The sequence below is a fragment of the Nelumbo lutea genome, chromosome 3 (genome assembly GCF_056320005.1).
Source record: "Nelumbo lutea isolate HS-2025 chromosome 3, American lotus-T2T, whole genome shotgun sequence".
Classification (NCBI taxonomy): Eukaryota; Viridiplantae; Streptophyta; class Magnoliopsida; order Proteales; family Nelumbonaceae; genus Nelumbo; species Nelumbo lutea.
Genome location: NC_142686.1, coordinates 16,076,950 through 16,096,533, shown reverse-complemented (window position 1 = coordinate 16,096,533; position 19,584 = coordinate 16,076,950). Strand labels below are relative to the sequence as shown.

At 36.5% G+C, this 19,584-nt stretch overlaps 2 protein-coding genes and 1 non-coding gene across 3 annotated transcripts; 1 reads left to right on the top strand and 2 right to left on the bottom strand.

Moving 5' to 3' along the window:
* Nucleotides 1-74, bottom strand: TRNAI-AAU (transfer RNA isoleucine (anticodon AAU)). Its single transcript has one exon. It is a non-coding gene; the product is annotated as a tRNA-Ile (tRNA).
* A 492-nt stretch (nucleotides 75-566) lies between these two features.
* Nucleotides 567-1,531, bottom strand: LOC148863183 (casparian strip membrane protein 1-like). Its single transcript, XM_088974700.1, has 3 exons — nucleotides 1,274-1,531; nucleotides 1,006-1,135; nucleotides 567-867 (listed from the first exon to the last, which is right to left on the bottom strand). Exons 1-3 carry the CDS (start codon nucleotides 1,504-1,506, stop codon nucleotides 652-654), a joined length of 579 nt encoding a protein of 192 aa, XP_088830826.1. The 5' UTR covers nucleotides 1,507-1,531; the 3' UTR covers nucleotides 567-651.
* A 3,487-nt stretch (nucleotides 1,532-5,018) lies between these two features.
* On the top strand, nucleotides 5,019-6,856 carry PNSB4 (NDH dependent flow 6). Its single transcript, XM_088979221.1, has 6 exons — nucleotides 5,019-5,238; nucleotides 5,326-5,370; nucleotides 5,657-5,816; nucleotides 5,916-5,971; nucleotides 6,131-6,202; nucleotides 6,528-6,856. The coding sequence occupies exons 1-6, from the start codon at nucleotides 5,140-5,142 to the stop codon at nucleotides 6,654-6,656; spliced, it is 561 nt and encodes a 186-aa protein (XP_088835347.1). The 5' UTR covers nucleotides 5,019-5,139; the 3' UTR covers nucleotides 6,657-6,856.
* The last annotated feature ends 12,728 nt before the right edge of the window (nucleotides 6,857-19,584 follow it).

Here is a 19,584-nt window from a genome sequence, read left to right as displayed (position 1 = left end):
TGGCCCATGCAGGTCTCGAACCTGCGACCTTCGCGTTATTAGCACGACGCTCTAACCAACTGAGCTAATAGGCCGGCTACGTACTACCTTCTTTTATAAATAACATGAATAGTATATGCGTACGAATAATACATGAATCAGACGCATCACTGTCGCACGGAATGAATTGGAGATTATTACCAAAAAAAAAGAGAATGGAATTGGAGATGTTGTTTGGGATCAGATTCTTCTATTTGATTTTGCTTAATTGGCACTCCTCACACAGCCACCAGTGTAAACAATCAGGGACAATAAGACGGATCGAGAACGGCGTTGATCTTACGTCAAATTATTGAAGTTGATTTGCGTCTGTCCTCTGATGCCAAGACTTTCCACCACCCACAAAGCTTTTTCAGGGAAACACTAATAGTGGAATGACTTAGATCAAATTACATATTAATCGATCCCAGCCACAAGCAAAGAAAATCTTTTGAAGCTAGCTAGGTCTCGAACTCGAAGTAGTACGTACACAAATACAGATAAGAACAACACAAACGTATGAAATAAGGTAGAACAGTTGCACGGATTTATCTTCCAGTTCCAGCTGCACTCATACTACACGGATTACGTACTAGAGAACATGCATGGACAAGTAAGGGGCAACCAAATCGATCAACGTCTGGAGATGGCCATGGATGACAACAGGATTAGTAGCACAAACACGACTATTCCGATGAAGGAACCTATCAAAGATGCAGAGGTGCGTTCACAGAAGGAGTTGAATTGTTGGCAGATGGCGAACCAATTTGCCCGAGCATTGCCTTTGTGTGCTAAGTACACAATCGCCGCCGCTGCCGAAGCTCCGGCCGTCAGTAGCGCCATCACCGCCTTCACAATAAGATCGGAGTTAATTAAGTTGAAACAAATGCGTGAGTTAGCTTCTTGTATCGTTCACAACTGAGTGATTATATTAAACTGGTGCATGTAATTAAAAGCTTGCTAGCGTTGATTATTTTATACAATTACCGCATCAAGGAAGATCAAGATTATCCTACTCCCTCTTGCGGATGAAGTAGTCCTGACGATGTGGTAGATGGACAGAGGAAGAGAAAGAATGAGGTACGCACTTACAACCGCATTTGCAATCACAAAGAACCTGCAGATTCACACAGAGTAATAATATATTTATGTATATAATCAAGTAAGCAAACAGGTAGGTAGCTTGAAAAGGCAAGAAAACTCATGAATTCATCATCGGAAATGTGAAGTAGGTAGCTAGTGAAGAGGAACTGACGTGAATGAAGGGAGGTCGTTGTATTGAGCCTTGAATTGGATGAACTGAGTAAAGAAAGGAAGTGTTTCATTAGTCGTGCCCATGGCGACGGCACTCCCGATTGTAGCGGCAACCGCGACTAGTCTCAGAACGAAGTCCAGTACGGAGATCCCTCTGTTCAACCCTCGTGCTGGGGTTGAAGCCTTGGAAATGGAAGCTCCTCCAACTTGGACTTGGAGAGCTGCTGCCTTCATTTTACGTAGCAATCAAACTGTTTAATTCTTCTCTGAATCCAAGCCAGACAAATGCTCTTGAGAGTTGAGAGAAGAGAGAAGGAAAGATATGTACTTAAAGAAAACAATCAACCAATTAATAAAAGAGAATAATGACGAGGCTGCAGCGGCGTCCAAGTTCCAACGTCACAACCACGATGCAATCAGTGTTATATATGTATATATATATTAGGTTTGGTGGTCTCATAATGTGGCATATACATATATATATACTAAATGCACCTGCTCTTACTTGCTCGCTCTCTTTTCCTATATTTTTAATTTAATTCACGTTAATTAAATCTATGCCATTTGCCTCTTCTCTCCACTACAAGCGGTGGCCTTAGGCTTAGCTTCCCTAAATTGCCAAATATGTATACACAACAATTACATATACATAGGTTTATATATTCATTGTAATTAAAAATAAATTAAGAAAATTTGCTTAAATACTTGGAATATGAATGTCTTAGGTTTACTCTTTTATATTCACAGCCTCCCAGATAGAGGACTTTTTTTTCCTTATATAAGCAAGCTGAAAATCTTAGGTTTTTGATTAGTTACAAGACGCGTCTGAATTCTGAAAAGGCAAAAAAAAAAAAAGAGGAGAAGGGCAGCAAAAGGAACGGAATGGCAGGTTTGGTGGTTTTGGTTAGGCCTTAAAATGTTGATGTGATTTTTGAGTAAAGCAAGTAAGTGGGTAGTAAATTAGCACTCTAATTGAGGCTAGCTAGTATTTTTTCAAGTGTTGCTAACTCCAACCCCATTGAGCTATTTCCCGACCCACTTGTATGGATCCTCCCAGGCTTCCTCATTTCATTAATCATTACTCACTCAGATCACTTTCCTTTATTATATCTACTCCAACTTGAAAAAAAAAAATGGCAAAACAAAGTTTGGATTAGAATATTGTACTTGTACGGTTGAAGCCTTGGGGCCTAGTAGGCCTAATAGGCCGAAAAATCGAACTGATCGAAGCCGAACTAAAAATTTGGTTAATCAAATCGGTAAGTCCGGTTTTATTTAACTAAAATAAATAATCCACGGTTAATCAAATTGATCAGTATACATATATTTAATATATATATATATATATATATTCTTTTTTATACAATATAAATTAATAAATATGTATTATATATAAATATATATATTTATAATACATAATCTATTATTTATTATTAAAAATATAATATTATATATAATTCTAGTATTTTATTATATATTTATATATTTTTTTCTATAATAAATATTATAAATAATAAAAATCCAGAAATCGATGATTAACCAATCGGCTTCAATTTCATTTCGGTTACTGGTTTTTCAAAAACCGATATCCCCAATTCAATTTTAAAAATTAGCCCACTGTTCGATTAACTGAACCGTGATCACCCCTTGCCTTTTTGGTGTTCCGCCCTCCCTTTATTTCCCGTTGTCCCTGTTGGCAATGCTAATTTCTACCTATTTAGACCGTCCAATGAAAAAGGGAAATTCTCGAACAGACCCTACCCAACCACTAATCTAATAACTCACTGGTGACTAGCCCAAAAATGTTGTGATGGCTAATGGGTAAAGTATTCTTTTGAGTTTTGACTCAACTCTATCTGGGCCGGGTCCATTAATGTCCTCAACTAGGCTCAGGCCCAAATAGGGGGAAATGAATCGGGCCAAGCTGAAAGAGCTTGGTTCAATATAAAAGCATAAGGTTAGAGTTTGGGCTAGCTCAAGTCCAATTGGAGCTATTATAAGGTGGAATTGTCCACTCAAAAGTTTGTATATTTGCCTCAAACTGAGCAGTAAGACAGTGTTTATATAATAAAAAATGCATTTCTTATTATACATATAAAGAATTTTTAAAATATTATATAAAATTAGGCTCACAAGCTGAGTTTCATACTATCTAAATTCACTCAATTGGCAATTGAGCCTATTTTGGGCTTAAGTTGGATTTGGACCCAACTTATGCTACATTTGGCATTCCTTATTTCAAGGGACTTATCTCCTTTTTGCAATTAAAAAATCAGCATTGGAGAGGAGCATTTTAAATGTAAAAAATAGATAAATCCTTAAAATAAAAAATGACAAATGCAACCTTAACAAAGCTTGAATAGTTTGATTTGTATTTAGCCCTAAGCCCAAGTTTCCTGAACAATTTTCAGGTCGAATAATCCGACAGTTCGATTCAACAACAGTACAAAATCTATAATTCCACTGATTACTTGGCTCAGTTCACAGACAGGACCAGTTCCTGCATTCTAGAGAAAGAATCACTGTTTTCAAAATCGGACCGAACTAGAAAAACTAGGAACCGGTCACCTGACCGGTTCCGTTTTCCTCCAAAACCGTTTTTTTCCCCAAAACTGTTGATTTTGGTCAGCAAATCGCTGAACCGTCCAGTTAACCGTTTGAACAGCTTTGATCGTTTTCTAATTTTTAAAAAAAAAAAATTATTTTTTTGTTAGAATGGGCCAGTCGTTTGGGTCGAACAGTCGGACCATTCGAGACGGTAACTGGACCCCTAACCGGTTCATTTTTAAAAACCATGGAAAGAATGAATGGAGCACATATGACAAATATTCCAGTAGGATGAAAATTGATGAGGGGTGATTTGGTCCGACGTAACGGCCAAGGTGCACGTGGATGCGATAAACGAGTAGGATGACAACTCAGCAAAGGAGCCTCGTCAACAGTTCAGGAGCTTAGGGGCTTGAGCACCTCGGCGTAAGGTCATCTTAGCATAAAGGCACCTCAGCCCCTAATTTAGTTTGGGGCCAAAGAACTGAAATGCCATGTAACCAACTCCGGAAGCTTCTTCAACGGACTCCGAACCCTTCGGGATCATGACGCCCGTTAACAGGTCTTATCCTTACGATGCCCGAATCATAGGGAAGAGATAAACCTTATCAATTGGCTCATCGCTCTCCTTCAGAAACGAAACGGATCTTATCCATTTATCCCAAAGGTCCTGAAGCTTTTCTGTGTGACTCACGATTACTCAACTATATAAAGGCATCGATCCTCAAGGCAAAGGTATGTGCGATTACTTGCATTCAAACTCTCTAGCATTCATACTTAACTCGGAAACACACAAAATACTGACTTAAGTATCAGAGCGACCTCACCGGGTCTTCCACCCTGGTCCCTCTGAGCATTGTTTTGTAAGTTGACCCAACTCGCCATGTGAGAACATTCAGACAATTTTTTTTAGTCAAACTCTTTTAGATCGCACACCATCAAAAACCATCCTATGATACCGAAAAACCTTACCAATCAACCGGTATCATAGCAGTGGTAACCAAAATTTAGGAGAATTTTTATTAGTCAAACTCTTCCGATATCATACCAGCCCAGATTTACCCAAAATATAAATAGGGGATACATAGGTCATTTTACTTGACCATCAGGGGTACTTGTCGAATATCCCGGAATTCTTGTCGTGTGTCCACGAGAGGAGTGGAGACGAACGATTCCCTTATCCTTTTAAACTCTCTCTCTCACCCTAAGCATAACGACTCTTATACTATGCCATACAAAAATACACGAAGGATCAAACCATCCAATTCCCTTTCTCAGAGCACAAGTGTATAACTACATTTCCCCCTGACTTGCAGAAAAATGGCTGAGGCTATCATGGGCTTCACCATGCCAAAACCACAAATTCAGAGCCCTTCCTACCAAACAGCAAAATTCGATGCCTACCCACATCCGAATTCGGTAAGGCACTGATATCTCTCTTCCTGCTTTCTGTGACTGAAATCCTTGACCACTCCCAATACTGAAGATTAAACGTTTCCCTTGCAGCTTAAGCAGTGTTCAAGTTCTAGATTCACTAAGGGCTGGTTTCAGGTAGCTACTGCTTTACTCTCGTGGACTATGTAGTATTTAATTGCTGGAACTTTGGGTTCAGTCAGGAGTTGAATTGATTTGCAAATTCTGAGTGTTCATTACAGTTTCAGCTGCTGAGGCTGAGAGAAGAACACATTTGCAGAAACAGGCAAACAGCAACAACAATCCGTTGTTTTTTATGCTAGCCCATTAATAGCCACAGTCTTCTTAGCCAAATCCGATGATAGAACTAATTTGATCTGTTAGTTGCTTTGTCAATTGCCTCAACAGTGGCTCTGTTTTGTAGAGTGAAGGTAGCAGGAGAAAAAGAGGCCATTTATGCAAGGCAAATGCTTTCCCGGATTGGCCTCTAATGGCTGTTATGGTTGAGCACATGGAAGGTCAAAGAGACATGATTACTCACAAGTCAATTTGGCATCTCAGTGATGAAACTATAAAGACCATTTGTAAGTAATGAGTCGCTTCCTTCTCTGTTCATTTTGTCTTTGCTATGATGCATCGATTAAGTTTGAAGTTTTAAAGCTTGTCTGGAATTTCTATTATAGATACAATTTACATCATGTTCACTTGTTGGGGATGTTGTTTCTTTGGATCCACTAAAGTAAGTTCATCAAGTTACCTCTCATTTGTTTACCTGTTGTTGGATTTTTTGTTTTTGCATTTGCATTTGCATTTGCATTAGCATTTGCAATTTTGCATAGCAGGTTCTAGGTTTTTTTTTCTACTTTCTGTTTTTTAACATTAAAGGAGGTTGGCTTAGGATCCATATTATGATGGAGAACAATATAGGAAAGATGGAGGAGATGGTACAGGGCACTGGGTCTATGAGAAGGTATGCCTTTCTCCTTTCTTCTACCAATTCAATTCAGATGATCGGATGAACCCCATTTGGCAATGAGTTTAATTTCTGGTTCTTGTCAAATTCTATACAGGCCCATAGGCCGTAGTAATCTCAGTCCAACAAATTTTGGGCGTTGCCCAAAACAATGTTGGGTTGGGTAGGAAATAGTAATACACTCCACCTATCTTTACACACCGGCCTTGAGCCTTTGGCTATAGGTGGACCCATTTCCAATCTGCAGCACAAAGGTCTAACAACAGGAAGACCCCAATCAATAAAGCCTTAAAAATGATTCTGTGACCTTAATGTGATGCAGCAAGAGGATATGGAAGAGTCTGCTAGAGCAGAGTTGTGGCGTGAGGAGCTTATCGAGGAGATCGAGCAAAAGGTTGGAGGACTAAGAGAGTTGGAAGAAGCAGGAAGGAAGGAGGAGCTTGTTAAATGAACAAGGGTTATATGGGTGGTTAAGAGTTAAGACATAAGAGATCACTCCCCAATTCCCCAACTCCCTCCATTTATAAGGAGCGTACCTTGCATAACTTAACATGCTGTATATATGCTCCGAATTATGTACGTTTCATATAATGACATACGTGCAAAGTCAATCTCTACTCTAGTGTAGAGATGTAAGGTATTTGCAACAAACACGGAGCAGTAATTGTGGGCCTCTATTGTTCATGTAAGTGTATTGGGGTCATAGTTAAGAGCTGGCCTAACACCCATTGTGGACCTTCTTCCATGGCTAACAGAGTAACAGTTTGCTGAGTGGATCCATTCTACTAAATCCCATTTAACACACAACCCTTTGATTGATCTGCAGAATAAAGCTCTAGTGAGTACGTACACTTTGATCCTCTCATCCATTGTTTTGCTTGTATCTGGAAACTTTAAGGCCATGAACCAACTGCTTTCCATTGCTAAACCATCATTATCCACCAAAGCCCAGTAAGTTGAAGAAAGTGTCATTCCTCTACCTGAAAAGGCCAAAATTTGTACGAGACCAGATGGGCTGAACTTTCATCCACGTTGTAACACGTTGCTCTTTTGGGTAGACGTGTAAAAGAAATGGGAGGTGGGTTAAAACATGTGGTTCATGTCTTCCATCCGATGAATAGAGAGAACATAGAACCAATTGAAACGCTTCTCTTGCAATATTCTTTTCAAGTCCTCTACTACCCCAGGTATTTGTTTCTCCAATTATATATTTGTCTACCCATTGAGAAGGCATAGCCAATCCCTCTCTATTGTTCAAAATCTTTCTCCCAACAACACGAACAAAAAAAAAAGACAAATAGAGAGAGTATTCCCAATTCCCACAAACAATGGTTATTATGGCTCACTTAAAATAAGCCCATATACCTTAATAATTGAGCATGGAAGCTTTGGACACCTTTGACGTCTCTAAAATCACATGAATTTCTTATACTTTATTAATTTCCTATACGTAGTAACAAGACCATATTAAACAATATCACACCAATTCTATATTCCCTTGTAGTTAGTTGACATTCTTGCTCAAAACGAGTCCATATATTCCAATAAATTATACATGAAGGCTTTGATTGTCTTTTTGAAGATTTCTGAAATCTCATAGATTTTTTATATGATATTTAATCAAACCATATTAGCTTTTATTAAAAAATCTTAATACTTTATTAAGTATGTTGCAAATGGAGAGATTCCAACTAGTTGTGCAATATGATGCATTAAGAGTCTTTAAAAGAATGAGGCACTGGGCAAAAAAGACGAGGAGAGGAAGAGGTTCAAGGGTTCGACATTATCGCTGTAGGGGCAACGGAGCATGAAGTTTTTGCCTTGTTAAAAACCTTCCACCCTAAAAGTCTAAAACACTTTCAAAAAATAAGTTTCACCCAATTCAAATCCTTTCACCCAAGAACCTAGAGAGAGGGAGAGAGAGAGTAATCAATGTATGTCTTCCATCTGAAGAATAGAGGATGCAGGGCTTGCCGAAAAGCTTCTTTTCTACCACAGTTCTTCAAGTCTTCTTCCACCACCCACTCCAAATTCCATTTAGCTTTCTACCCATTGGGATGCTCTCTTCATTGTTTAAATTTTAAAGCCTTCCTCCCTAAATACAAACAGACAGGACAAAGAATTAACCTACCTCCTGTTACTTTTACACGTCTCTCCAAAAGAAGAATGTGTTACAACGCAAATGAAAGTTCAGCCTGCATTGTAACAATAAAATGTGTAGCCCATCCGATCGCAAATGAAAGTTCAACCTGCATTGTAACAAGAGGTTCAGCTTGGTAAAAAAAGAGTTATCCCACTAGAAAAAGTAATACACCTTCGACCCAGTCGGTTGGGAGTTGGGGACTTGAGAGAGTATCAACAACCAACGTAGAAATGCATGCTTAGTTCATATTCCTTATGACCCGGACGGGCAACCCTGAGACCAAGAGGTTGTGGCTTTTTCCTTTGTAGCTTCTCAACAATAGTCAATAGGTTCCTCCATCTGGATCTGGATGATCCTAGATCCTACTAGTTAATTAGCATCACGGAATTAGTGGAGAAAGAGAAAATGAAGGGAAATGTCAGACAACCGCATGGTCAGAAACCTCCAATATCTAGGGCCTGTTTGGGAGGGCTGAGCTGAATGTAAGCTTCGGTTCAGAAAATCCGGTTCATCTGTACAAATAATATAAACGTTGTGTCCATTTGGGAGGGCTGAGCAGAACATTCAATTAAACTGGTTCAGCTGGTTTGAGGGGTTCCGGATAAACTGTCTACTTTATTTATTTTTATTATTTAATTATGATATAATGAATTAACTGATTTGATCTAAGTGATTAAACTATAGATCCACCATCCGGCTCTTTTTTTCAACTCAGTTGTTAAAACACTAGTTTTCTCCCTAGCAAAGGTGATCATTTCTATACCTTCTCACAAGCTAGACTTCAGGCTCGGCTTTACACTGTTTTGCATGATTTTAAAAACTGACCTGCAAATAGAACAACTTTGGCCATTATTGGTTCCCAGGTCAAATGGTCCAACTGTCCGGCCCGAATCCCAGCCAGATGGGTTTAGGGTCTAAATATTGACTCGGAGTTATAATCGGTTCCCAATCAATTGGTTCAAAACCATACTATTTCGAGTTTGGGCTGTGTGCCAAGCCCAGGCCCAGCCCATGAATAAGTCTAATCAAGTCTAATCCACGATATATATGTTTTCATTGAATTATAACATATACTATATGTCATATAATATTATATGCCAATACTTGCCTTAATTTTCAAGCAGAGAATGAAAGTTAAATCAAAATATTTTAATAACATCATATATTATAAAAAGTGGATGCTTACAAATGACAATTGTCCAAATATTTTAATCTGTAAATCCAATCAATAAGTTAAGACAGGAAAAAAACCAAATGAATGAATTGAGGCATTTAAAAAGTACACAAAAGTCAAAATCTAAAGGCATTTTCATCCATTTACTTTTTCTTATTTTTACTTGTCATTCCACTAGTTAAATGTTATATGTTTAAAGAGATAGACCCAAAAGCCCGGCCCGGCCCAAGGACCCGGGTCTGAGCTATAGCCCTAATAACAGGTGCCAAGCCTAGCCGAGACCAGTCCATGATCGCCCCCACTCCCTAGGCCCTATCCCCTCTTTGGTTGAATAATGAAAGAATACAATCAAAAGGATTCCAAACATCCTTCAACTGCAAATAAATTTACAAAATCAAATATTAGTAATCATTTAAAATGTGATAAACAGGATTTTAAATTAATAACGCATGTTATATATCAATAATTAGAATAAGTAAATTTTATGTAATTATTTATCATCTTTTCCTTTCCAGTTGACCCTTAGGGGATGTGAAAAAGTACTCCACCAAGACTTGAGGAGTAACACATGATTTTCACATTTCCCCTTTTTTACAAGGGACAATAATAACAATAATAATAATAATAATAATTTGTTTCTTTAACTTTTCGCATACATAGATCATGGATGTCAACTTCTACAATTGAATGCAAGAAACAAATTGACGGAAAGCATTAAAAGAGGGTGCACAATAGGGTTGATCATTTCGCCCTGGGTGATTTTTATTGTAAAATATAATTAAGTTAACAAAATACTTTTTATAAAATATAATTCTATCAATTTATACAGGCAACCAGGATGCCCGACCCGGCCTGACCCGAGACCAGACGACCTAAGGGTCTGTGCTGGTCTGGTCCCATGCCTCCTTAAAAGCTGTTTGTATGTTATCATCCTATGTGTAGAAGGAAATGAATGGAAAGAAAAACTTATACATATATATATATATATATATATATATATATATATATATATATATATATATATATATCTGGAACCTAGGAAGTAGGAATATATTCACACACCCCTCCGGCCTCCCTCGCAGTAAAAAGATAAAATCTAACCACGGTGTGAAAACAAAAGGAGAGATTTTGTTGGATTTGAAATGACATTTGGGGAGATTTGTCTCAACTCTCACCTAGATGCTTGGGTTGAAACTGGGAAGAAAGCATGTGACAGATACGTGACTTGTAGTGGGAGGAAAAGCTGGGAGTCGAACATCTCAACCACCACTTCTAGTGGAAGGAAAAGCATTTGAAATGTGCATCCTCCAATATTCCAAAACATTGTTTGTGACAATTTGTTCAAACTTTGATTGTCTTTATTGAAGAAAGGAGAAAAACAATACTGGAGTTAGGCTATAGTAAGGGTCGAAATGTCGAATTCATTTAGGGAGAAAACATCTTGGATTCGACTATGATACCAGATAGATAGACATGATATCTGAAAATCTTCTAATCAATTAATCGGAACCATAATTGATCAAACCTCTTTTGTAGCATATCTTTTTTTAGCGTCATAGATTTTCCCAGACATGAAGTTAATAACTTCATAAATAAAGAATTCATAGGATTGGTGGTTTATCACCCAACCCACTTTGGCATATGGAATTGGAAGTGGGTCGATTCACCCAATGGATCCATGGATTGAATTGGGTAAAGGGTACCGACTATTTTATATAGCAGGAAATGATGTCTCTCAAAATCTCTCACTCAGACAGGCTTCCCTTTCTAAGATGTTTTTGTGATGTTGTTAGGTGGGCTTTTAAAACTAGAGGAATTTTCATTCACTCATCTCATAAATTTTCACATCATTGTACAGTTGAGAATAGTATCGATGGGGGAATTGATGCCAATACAAGGGGTATGGTGTCATAAGTATTGGTTTTAGAAGTTTTAAATTATTATGTGTATGAAAAAATTAAAATTTATACGATGGGTTTCAATCATGGTTTACAAAATCGGACCAGATAGGATGGTCGGAGAGGAAAAACCGGTAATCGGTCAGCCCCCTGGTCCGGTTATACTAAAAATTGGAAATTTCTAAAAAATGTTGAAAAAGTCAGAAAATCATTGACTCGGGCGGTCAAACTGCTAAACCTTTTGACCCAGGCGGCGGTTTGCAGGTTACTCTTTTTATTTTCAATGTTTTAAAATAATAAAAAAATAAAGAAAAAATAAAATGCCTTCAATATCCCCAACCCAAAATCGAATGTTTAGTCCCTTTAGGGTTAGAACACCATTTTCGTTCTAACCCTTCCCTCCTCTCAACCCTCACACCCAACTGACCACCTGTGGCGGCCAACACCTCCGGCATCTGGCGATGATTAATGGTGACCGGCAAACGACGAATTTGCAATTTTCTGTTTTTCCTATAGTTTTTGAATTTTTTTTGTGTTTTTTCTGTATTTTATTTTTTTATTTTTTATGTATTTTGTACTATATTATTTTTTTATTTAGATAGTTTTATTTTTTGTATTTTTTTCTGTTTTTAATTTAATTTTATGCTACTTTTTATTATTTATAAATACATTTTTTTGTTTTTAATTTATTTATGATGACACGGGTTAAACTGTTCAACCCGGATGATTGAACTGCTTAACCAGAAATTGGTCCCCTGACCGGTTCTGTTTCGAATTAGTTTTTAAAAATCATAACAAATTTTCCTTAAATTAAAAAATAAAGAAAAATTAGACCCACTGATGTACTACTTAAAAGAGTGATTAATGGGCATTAGTAGTTTATGGGTGGATAAACAAGTATACATTCACTCACTGCCCCTTTACTCGATTTGTGGTGTAGTTCAGTTTGGCTCAAAAGTCTGTAAGGTCATATTCAGATACAGATCAGAGATGACCTGACCTCACATCAAACGGGTGGGTTTTGAGTATTTTTAGAATAAGGATAAACTAGTGGAGGGCTGAAATGGCATCGTCGACCCGTTGACCCATTTATTCAGTTTTTGGTCAAAAATTGTTGAATCGGTCAATGATTCATACACTTGAGTGGTCAAATCGTTGACTTGTTTAATGATTTTTTGTCGTTTTTTTTTTAATTGGGAACCATCCAGATAAACCAATTTTGTTTTATCCTAATCTCGGTCCCTAGCCAAAAATTGTTAAATTAGTCAACGATGCATTGACCCAGGCAATCAAACCATTGACCCGTTCAATGATTTTTATTGTATTTTTATTTTTTTAATATATGTTGTCAAAATGGGCCATCCATTTGAACCGAACAGTCGAACCATTGACCCGAGAATCGGTGGCCAGAATGGTTCTGTTTTCAAGTCGTGTGAGTCACAAACTTGGATGGCATAAACGTATGGTACTAATTAATGGACCTCACACACTCAATTTTTTGCTTATAATTTTTTTGCCAGAATGGGTCATCCATTTTTTTATTTTTTTAATTGGGAACCGTCCAGGCAACCAATTCCGTTTTACCCCAATCCTAGTCCCCAATCAAACCGTTAATCCGTTGACCCGTTCGATGGTTTTCAGCCATTTTTTTATTTTTTGAATTTTTATTGTCAAAACGGGCTGTTTGTTTGAACCAGACAGTTGAACCATCAACTCGAAAACCGGTGGCCAAAACGGTTCCATTTTCAGGTTGTATGAGTAACATACTCGAATGACATAACACGTATGATACTGCTTAATGGACCTCACACACTCAGTTTTTTGCCTATAATTTTTGTTGTTAGAATGGATCATTCATTCAAACTGGATGATCGAACCATCAACCCGAAAATCGATGGCCATAACGATTTTGTAATTTTTTGCTTGTAATTTTTGGTTGTCAAAACTGGTCGTCCATTCGAATCAAATGGTAAACCGTCGACCTAAAAACCGATGGCTATAACAGTTTCATTTTTTAGTTGTATGAGTCACATGCTCGAATGACATAACACATATGATATAGCTTAATGGACCTCACAAACTCAATTTTTTGCCAATAATTTTTGTTGTCAGAATGGAACCATCGACCATTTGATCCTTTGACCCAGTCCCTGGCCAAAAACCGTTGAATTGATCAACAACCCATTGATTCGAGCGGTCGAACCATTCACCCATAAAATTAGTTGTTTTTTATTTTTTTAATTCGGAACCATCCAGGCAACCGGTTCCATTTTATCCTAATCTTGGTCCCTTGCCAAAAATAATTGAATTGGTCAACGACCCATTGACTCGGGCAGTTGAACCACTTACCCGTTTAATGGTTTTTGGTCATTTTTTTATTTTTTTATTTTTGTTGTTAGAACAAGCCATATGTTCGAACCATCAACCCTTAAACAGGTGGCCAGAACGGTTCCATTTTCAAATCGTATGATTCACACGCACGAATGACATAACATCATGGCTTTTAAAATTGACCCAGAGACCAAACCAGTCAGGGGTCCGGTTACCGGGTCGAATGGTCCAATCGTTAAAACCAGACAGTCGAACCGTCGACCCAAAAATCGGTGGCTAGAATGGTTCCATTTTCGGGTCATATGAGTCACACGCTCAAATGACATAACATCATTGTTTTTAAAACTAACCCAGAGACCAAACCGGTAAGTGGATTACCAAGTCGAACAATCAGCCCATTCTGACAAAAAAAATTCAAAAATAAATTACGGTCAAAACTGTTCAAACGGTTTGATATCTAGTTATTAACAATATTTATAATAACTACAACATATTTATATAATTAAATAATTATAATAACAATATTTATAATTATATATAATAACTATTATATATTTATATAATTAGATAATTATCTAACAATTTATATAATTAATAGTGGGTTCTCTCATGTGGAAATCTACTTGCACGAATAAATTCCATTTACTGCATGGCCCAATCGTATTAATATCTATATATATATAAAAGATAAGATAAGATGAGGATGCATGATTATTAAGAGTATACAAAAAGGCAAGGTCTAAGTAGACCTATTCCAACTCAATTATTAGAACTCTCTCTCTCTCTCTCATCACTCAATTGTAACGACAACTACCTCTGTTTTAGAAGATGCAGTCCCTTTCGAACTATAAACTGGCTAAGTTGAACCTCAATTATTTGTAGTAAAAGGATGTTTAGTCGAAAAAAAAAATCTGAATGTGCAACTTAGTTGGGGAATTAATGACAATGCCCCAAGTCATCCTTAAGAGAGAGTAGTGCTTATGGTCATGACTGGCGTGGGTTGTTATCATTGGTTCTACAGCCTCATACACAGTCATTGCATTCAGTTAATCCGATATTAATTGGTTCGGCTTGTGGGAGAACTTATTCTGTATTATGTAGATGAAAACAGCTCATGTTATTGCCCAATCAGTTTGATAAGTTTTTATTTCAAAAAAAAGGGGCAGTTCAACAAGATTAAGAATTATGGTCTCTTCACTCTCTTGCTTATTTCTTTACATCTATCTTGATAGTAATAAAGCCATTAGCATTATTAGAGAGAGAGAGAGAGAGAGAAAGGTGCGGCTCTTCAATGTCCATTATTATCGTTGCTTGAAAGGATTAAGACTAATTGAAATTGTTGGTCTTCTAATACTGGACTAGAGTTTGTTTGATGACTTCATCAGTTTTGATGGTATGTGTAAGAGATTCAATTCCGGCTTACTTGCTTGAAAGATGCGTTAGTCGGTAGCTCACATGGAGCAATGAAAACGGAAAATCATAAACTACTAAGAATCTGTTTGGGTGGGCTAACAAAACGGCTTCTCGCTTTGTGAGTCATGCTCTACATGGAAGAATCCAGAAAGCCTAAATTCACAGTTAATCATTCAGTCATCTTTCTGGCCTCTCTTGCTTCAGCCTCTTTAGATACCCTTCTCTCATTGTCTCAAAGCAGCGCAAGCAACTTAACTGAGTGTTCAGATCAAACGGATACTAAAATTATTCTCCAGCTGAACCTAAAACAGATAAAAATCTGAGCAAACCCCTCCTTCAATCTTATTCAGCTTCTTATCCAAGGTTGACCCGATATGTAACTGTTCTGGGAATTGATTTCTGGGTTGAACAGTCCAACTGTTTGGTTTGAATAAATGACCCATTCTGACTTAAAAAATAAATAAAATAAAAAATACTAAAAAATCATTATTCGGGCTGATGATTCAACTGCCCAGATCAGTAAATCATTAACTAAACCAACAATTTTTTGACAAAAAAAAAAGATTTTAAGGTGAAATGAAACCAATTCCCGGGTCCCGATTTTCAAAACCATGTTCTTATGTTTTCCCGCATGATCGTTCATTCCACAATAGTGTCCTGTCCCACGAGCACGAGGGCCCACCCTGTTTGGCTTCACAATGCTTGTTGTGCTTGTTTAATTACAACACGGCTTTGGACAAAAATGAAATTACAAGCTCACCCAGATCCAGATGGACCAATACCAAAACCATGGGCTTTCTCCATACTACCATACCTAAACATCCTTTTACTACATTTGCCATTGGCTGTGGCCTGAGAGTCACAAACCATGGGCTATCTCACTATCAAATTTCTAAACCATGGGCTCTGGGCTCATCACTCTAGCCAACAATGTGTAAGGTTGTCACATGATATTTTGCTAAATTTTCTTGTCAGTCTATAACCAACCCTTTCCAAGGTGATTTGGATCGAAGTTATTTAAGGGTATAAAACAAATAATTCTTCTAAGGCTTAGGCTTTCTTTGATTTGACAGACCAAAGAAAGTTCCATTTCTCTATTATTTTCTGTCAAATCGCATTGGATCACAGTTTATAGGACTGCAAATGGCTCGAATCCTAATTTCGTTTATTTGCATCCAAATTTGAATCGAATCTAATTATCGCATTCAAATTAAATTTAGATTGCAATTGGATGTTGAATATCATAAATAAATTAAATTAAAATTTAATATTTTCAAATCATCATTGTTCCGGATGGTCGGACTGTTTGGCTCGAAAATTATACAGACAACTAGTTTCGTTTTATCAATTCATTGACCATGACAGTTGAACCATCGATTCATTCAACAAATACATATATAAATGCATGTATATCGTCACTTGGCACCCTTCCAAATAAATAAGGAGGTGCAGGATTAGACCCATAAAACTGCTGGATCTATGTGGTATGGCCAGTGAATCTGACGTGCACTTTATCTACCTCACCTCCAATTCCACTGTAATGTGTATTATGTAAATCAAAAATAAAAAAGAAACTTGTATAGAAACTTGATTTTAGCTTTTTTTTTTTAAGGCTTAAAGTTTATTTCATTCATTCAAAAAATTGATACAAGTATAGAAACTTGTGGACAAAGCCAATCAGAACCCGGATACAATTTTTCAAGAAAAAACAAAATATACAAAGGGATGAAGGAGGATATAATCAAACAAAGGTGAATTTCATATCTGTGGTCTGGAATTTGAAATCTGGAGTCATTTCAATAATTATATAATAAAAACACTTTTTGTGTTTGTTGGATATAATTGTGGAACAGTTAAATTTCTTTCTACAAATATTTTGGCTCCTACTTGACATGCATCACACTAAATCCTAGTCTTTTCAATTGGACAGCCACGATATTTGTGTAGTATCTCCTTTCGTATTTGTGTTTCCCCCGTAATTACCAAAATCAACACAATAATAATTCATCATCAACTGTTGCTGCTAGTCGGTTATAAAAATTCCGTTTGCTTTTGCTGTTTCTTCATTGCTATATATATTGCCCACATAACTTCCGTGATCAAATTAATAACGATGGAACAATAAGAAACACGAGTCAAATAGTTTCAACTTTCCATCACCAAACTTTTACTTGATTAAGGCTGTATTTGATTTGAAAGAAAAGGTAGAGGAGGGGAAAGTGAAGGAAAATTTATGCCAACCTAAGTTAATATCTGCCAAATTTATCTTCTTTTCATTTGTATCCTCCATTTTCTCTACATCAGATTTGTCTTATGGGCCTCACACCAATCTCACATCATTTACCACTTTATTTTAGAAATATCTCTTATACTTGTATATTCTCATCTATAAGTAAGATTGGTGTGAGGCACATTCTGTGAGTAGCATTTACAAATTCTATTTTCTCCTCTTATATCACTGGGGCTGTTAATATGCCAGATTCAGATGGAATTTATATACATTTTAATTCAACCCTATTAGTATTCAAATTCAAATTCACATCATCAGTTGGTTTTTTATGAGACTCACATAGGATTTGGAATATAATATCTATTGAAAATAATTAAACATTACATCTATTAATAAAATAAATTAGTAATTATTATTTAGTATTGATAAAATGAATTAAAAATGACCTATATGAGACTTAACATTAAGACTTTTCAACAAAAAAAAAAACAATATTTAAATTTTGTTAATAAATATATGTTAATTTTATGAATTTGACTATGATATATAAAAAAAAAAAAAGGCATTATATCTAAAGCCTTGTAGCCAATCAATTGGTATCATAAAAGTAATAAACAATTAACTGGTGTTCATCAAATTTTGAGTTTGAATCTCTTACCCACAAGAACCCTATGTGCATTTCATTACACCTAATTAAGAACATCTCTTTTATTTGCATGTTATCATTCATGGGGAGGAGTTCTAAATTTACAGCTATAGTATTATGTGGGTAGACATGGATAGGATTCTCAGGCAAGAGATCTGAATTGTTAAATTTTGCAAGGATTATTCATATTATTGGACTAGGTCCGTGGTATTCATCAAAACGTAGTCATTCATATTCCGATATCCGTATTATTGAATTGCCTTGGTGCATATTGTCTTTTTTAGTGCTTATTTTTTAGTTTTTTAATCCAATATGCTGCATTACACATATTTGCATACACTAAAAAGATCACATGACTTGCATATTTTCTATTGATTCATGTCTCACATATATACCATCAAAATTTTAATAATGTCAAAGATATCAACTATGACATATCTTTTTATAAATGCTTCTCATTTTTCTTTTATTTATGGTGAACTTCATGCATCGTAGATTTTGTCTTGAATGTTATTGTAAAAATAAAATGCAAAAAAAAAAAAAAAAAAAAGAAAAAAAATCCCATGTTTTAGTTTGACTTTGGGGCTTAAAATAAGTCCCCAGGTGTTCTTCTCATTCTATATTCATATCCAAAAAGAAATATCACTCCAAATTAAAAAATAAAAAATAAGAACGCTATGTTCATTTGAAACAAAGGATGGGGATGGTAAGGTTTGAAGAAATCAGACAGCATTCCACCTAATGACTGGTCTGAAATCTGAATTGGCCCAATGAACCAGTAAGTTCAGGTGATCATCTGACAAGGAGGTGCAAACCCAACCCCACTTAAAGGCTCTCTCCTTGTAAATCTTTTGCTCCACTAACCAACCTCTAATGTATAACACTTTAGCCTACCCCTGTTTTTCAAAACCTCTAAATACCACCCTCAAAAACCCGTAGTAAATTGGATTTTGAGAGTAGTCCACAATTAAGGGCAGGGTAGATCGGGTTCATAGGTTGGGCCTATAATTCATATATAATTTTCTGTTATTTCCTATTATATATAAGTAATAAATAAATAAAATAATGTGATTAAATATCAAAATTATCAATTATTTGATTAAAACATTAAAAAAATATATAAATTATTTGATGATGTGCAATTCGGTCGGTCCTAGCTGTCAATTACCTCGCTTCTAATGAGATTGGAGGTGCTTGAAACAAGGAAGAAAATAGAGACTTCTGGGGAGGAACCCGGTTAGAACACTCCGAAGCTCAAGTTAGTATTCTTCAGAAGACATGGGAAATGAGGAATTTTAAGACCAGAAAGCACAAGAATCACATACTCTCTTTTTTGTGAGATGGATACTTTTTATAATCACCCTGTACACTTACTTTCCATGCCTCTGTCGATTGGGCATCATTACCTCTGCTAGATTGGATCACTTTCTCCGCCAAATTGAGTGTCATTTCTTCTACCAATTGCTAATTTGGTTATCATAACCTCCACCGCCAATTGGCAGGGCCACCTCTGTCCGTCTGAGGTGGCGGTGGCAGGTAACCCG

Excerpts from the sequence above, each read along its gene's own strand:
- LOC148863183 (XM_088974700.1), bottom strand. The coding sequence starts at position 1,506 with ATGAAGGCAGCAGCTCTCCAAGTCCAAGTTGGAGGAGCTTCCATTTCC. Across the intron at positions 1,136-1,273 it reads AACGACCTCCCTTCATTCAC|GTTCTTTGTGATTGCAAATG; the intron begins GTCAGTTCCTCT and ends GTGAATCTGCAG. Across the intron at positions 868-1,005 it reads TCTTGATCTTCCTTGATGCG|GCGGTGATGGCGCTACTGAC; the intron begins GTAATTGTATAA and ends CTTATTGTGAAG.
- PNSB4 (XM_088979221.1), top strand. The coding sequence starts at position 5,140 with ATGGCTGAGGCTATCATGGGCTTCACCATGCCAAAACCACAAATTCAG. Across the intron at positions 5,239-5,325 it reads CCTACCCACATCCGAATTCG|CTTAAGCAGTGTTCAAGTTC; the intron begins GTAAGGCACTGA and ends TTTCCCTTGCAG. Across the intron at positions 5,972-6,130 it reads GTTTCTTTGGATCCACTAAA|GATCCATATTATGATGGAGA; the intron begins GTAAGTTCATCA and ends AGGTTGGCTTAG.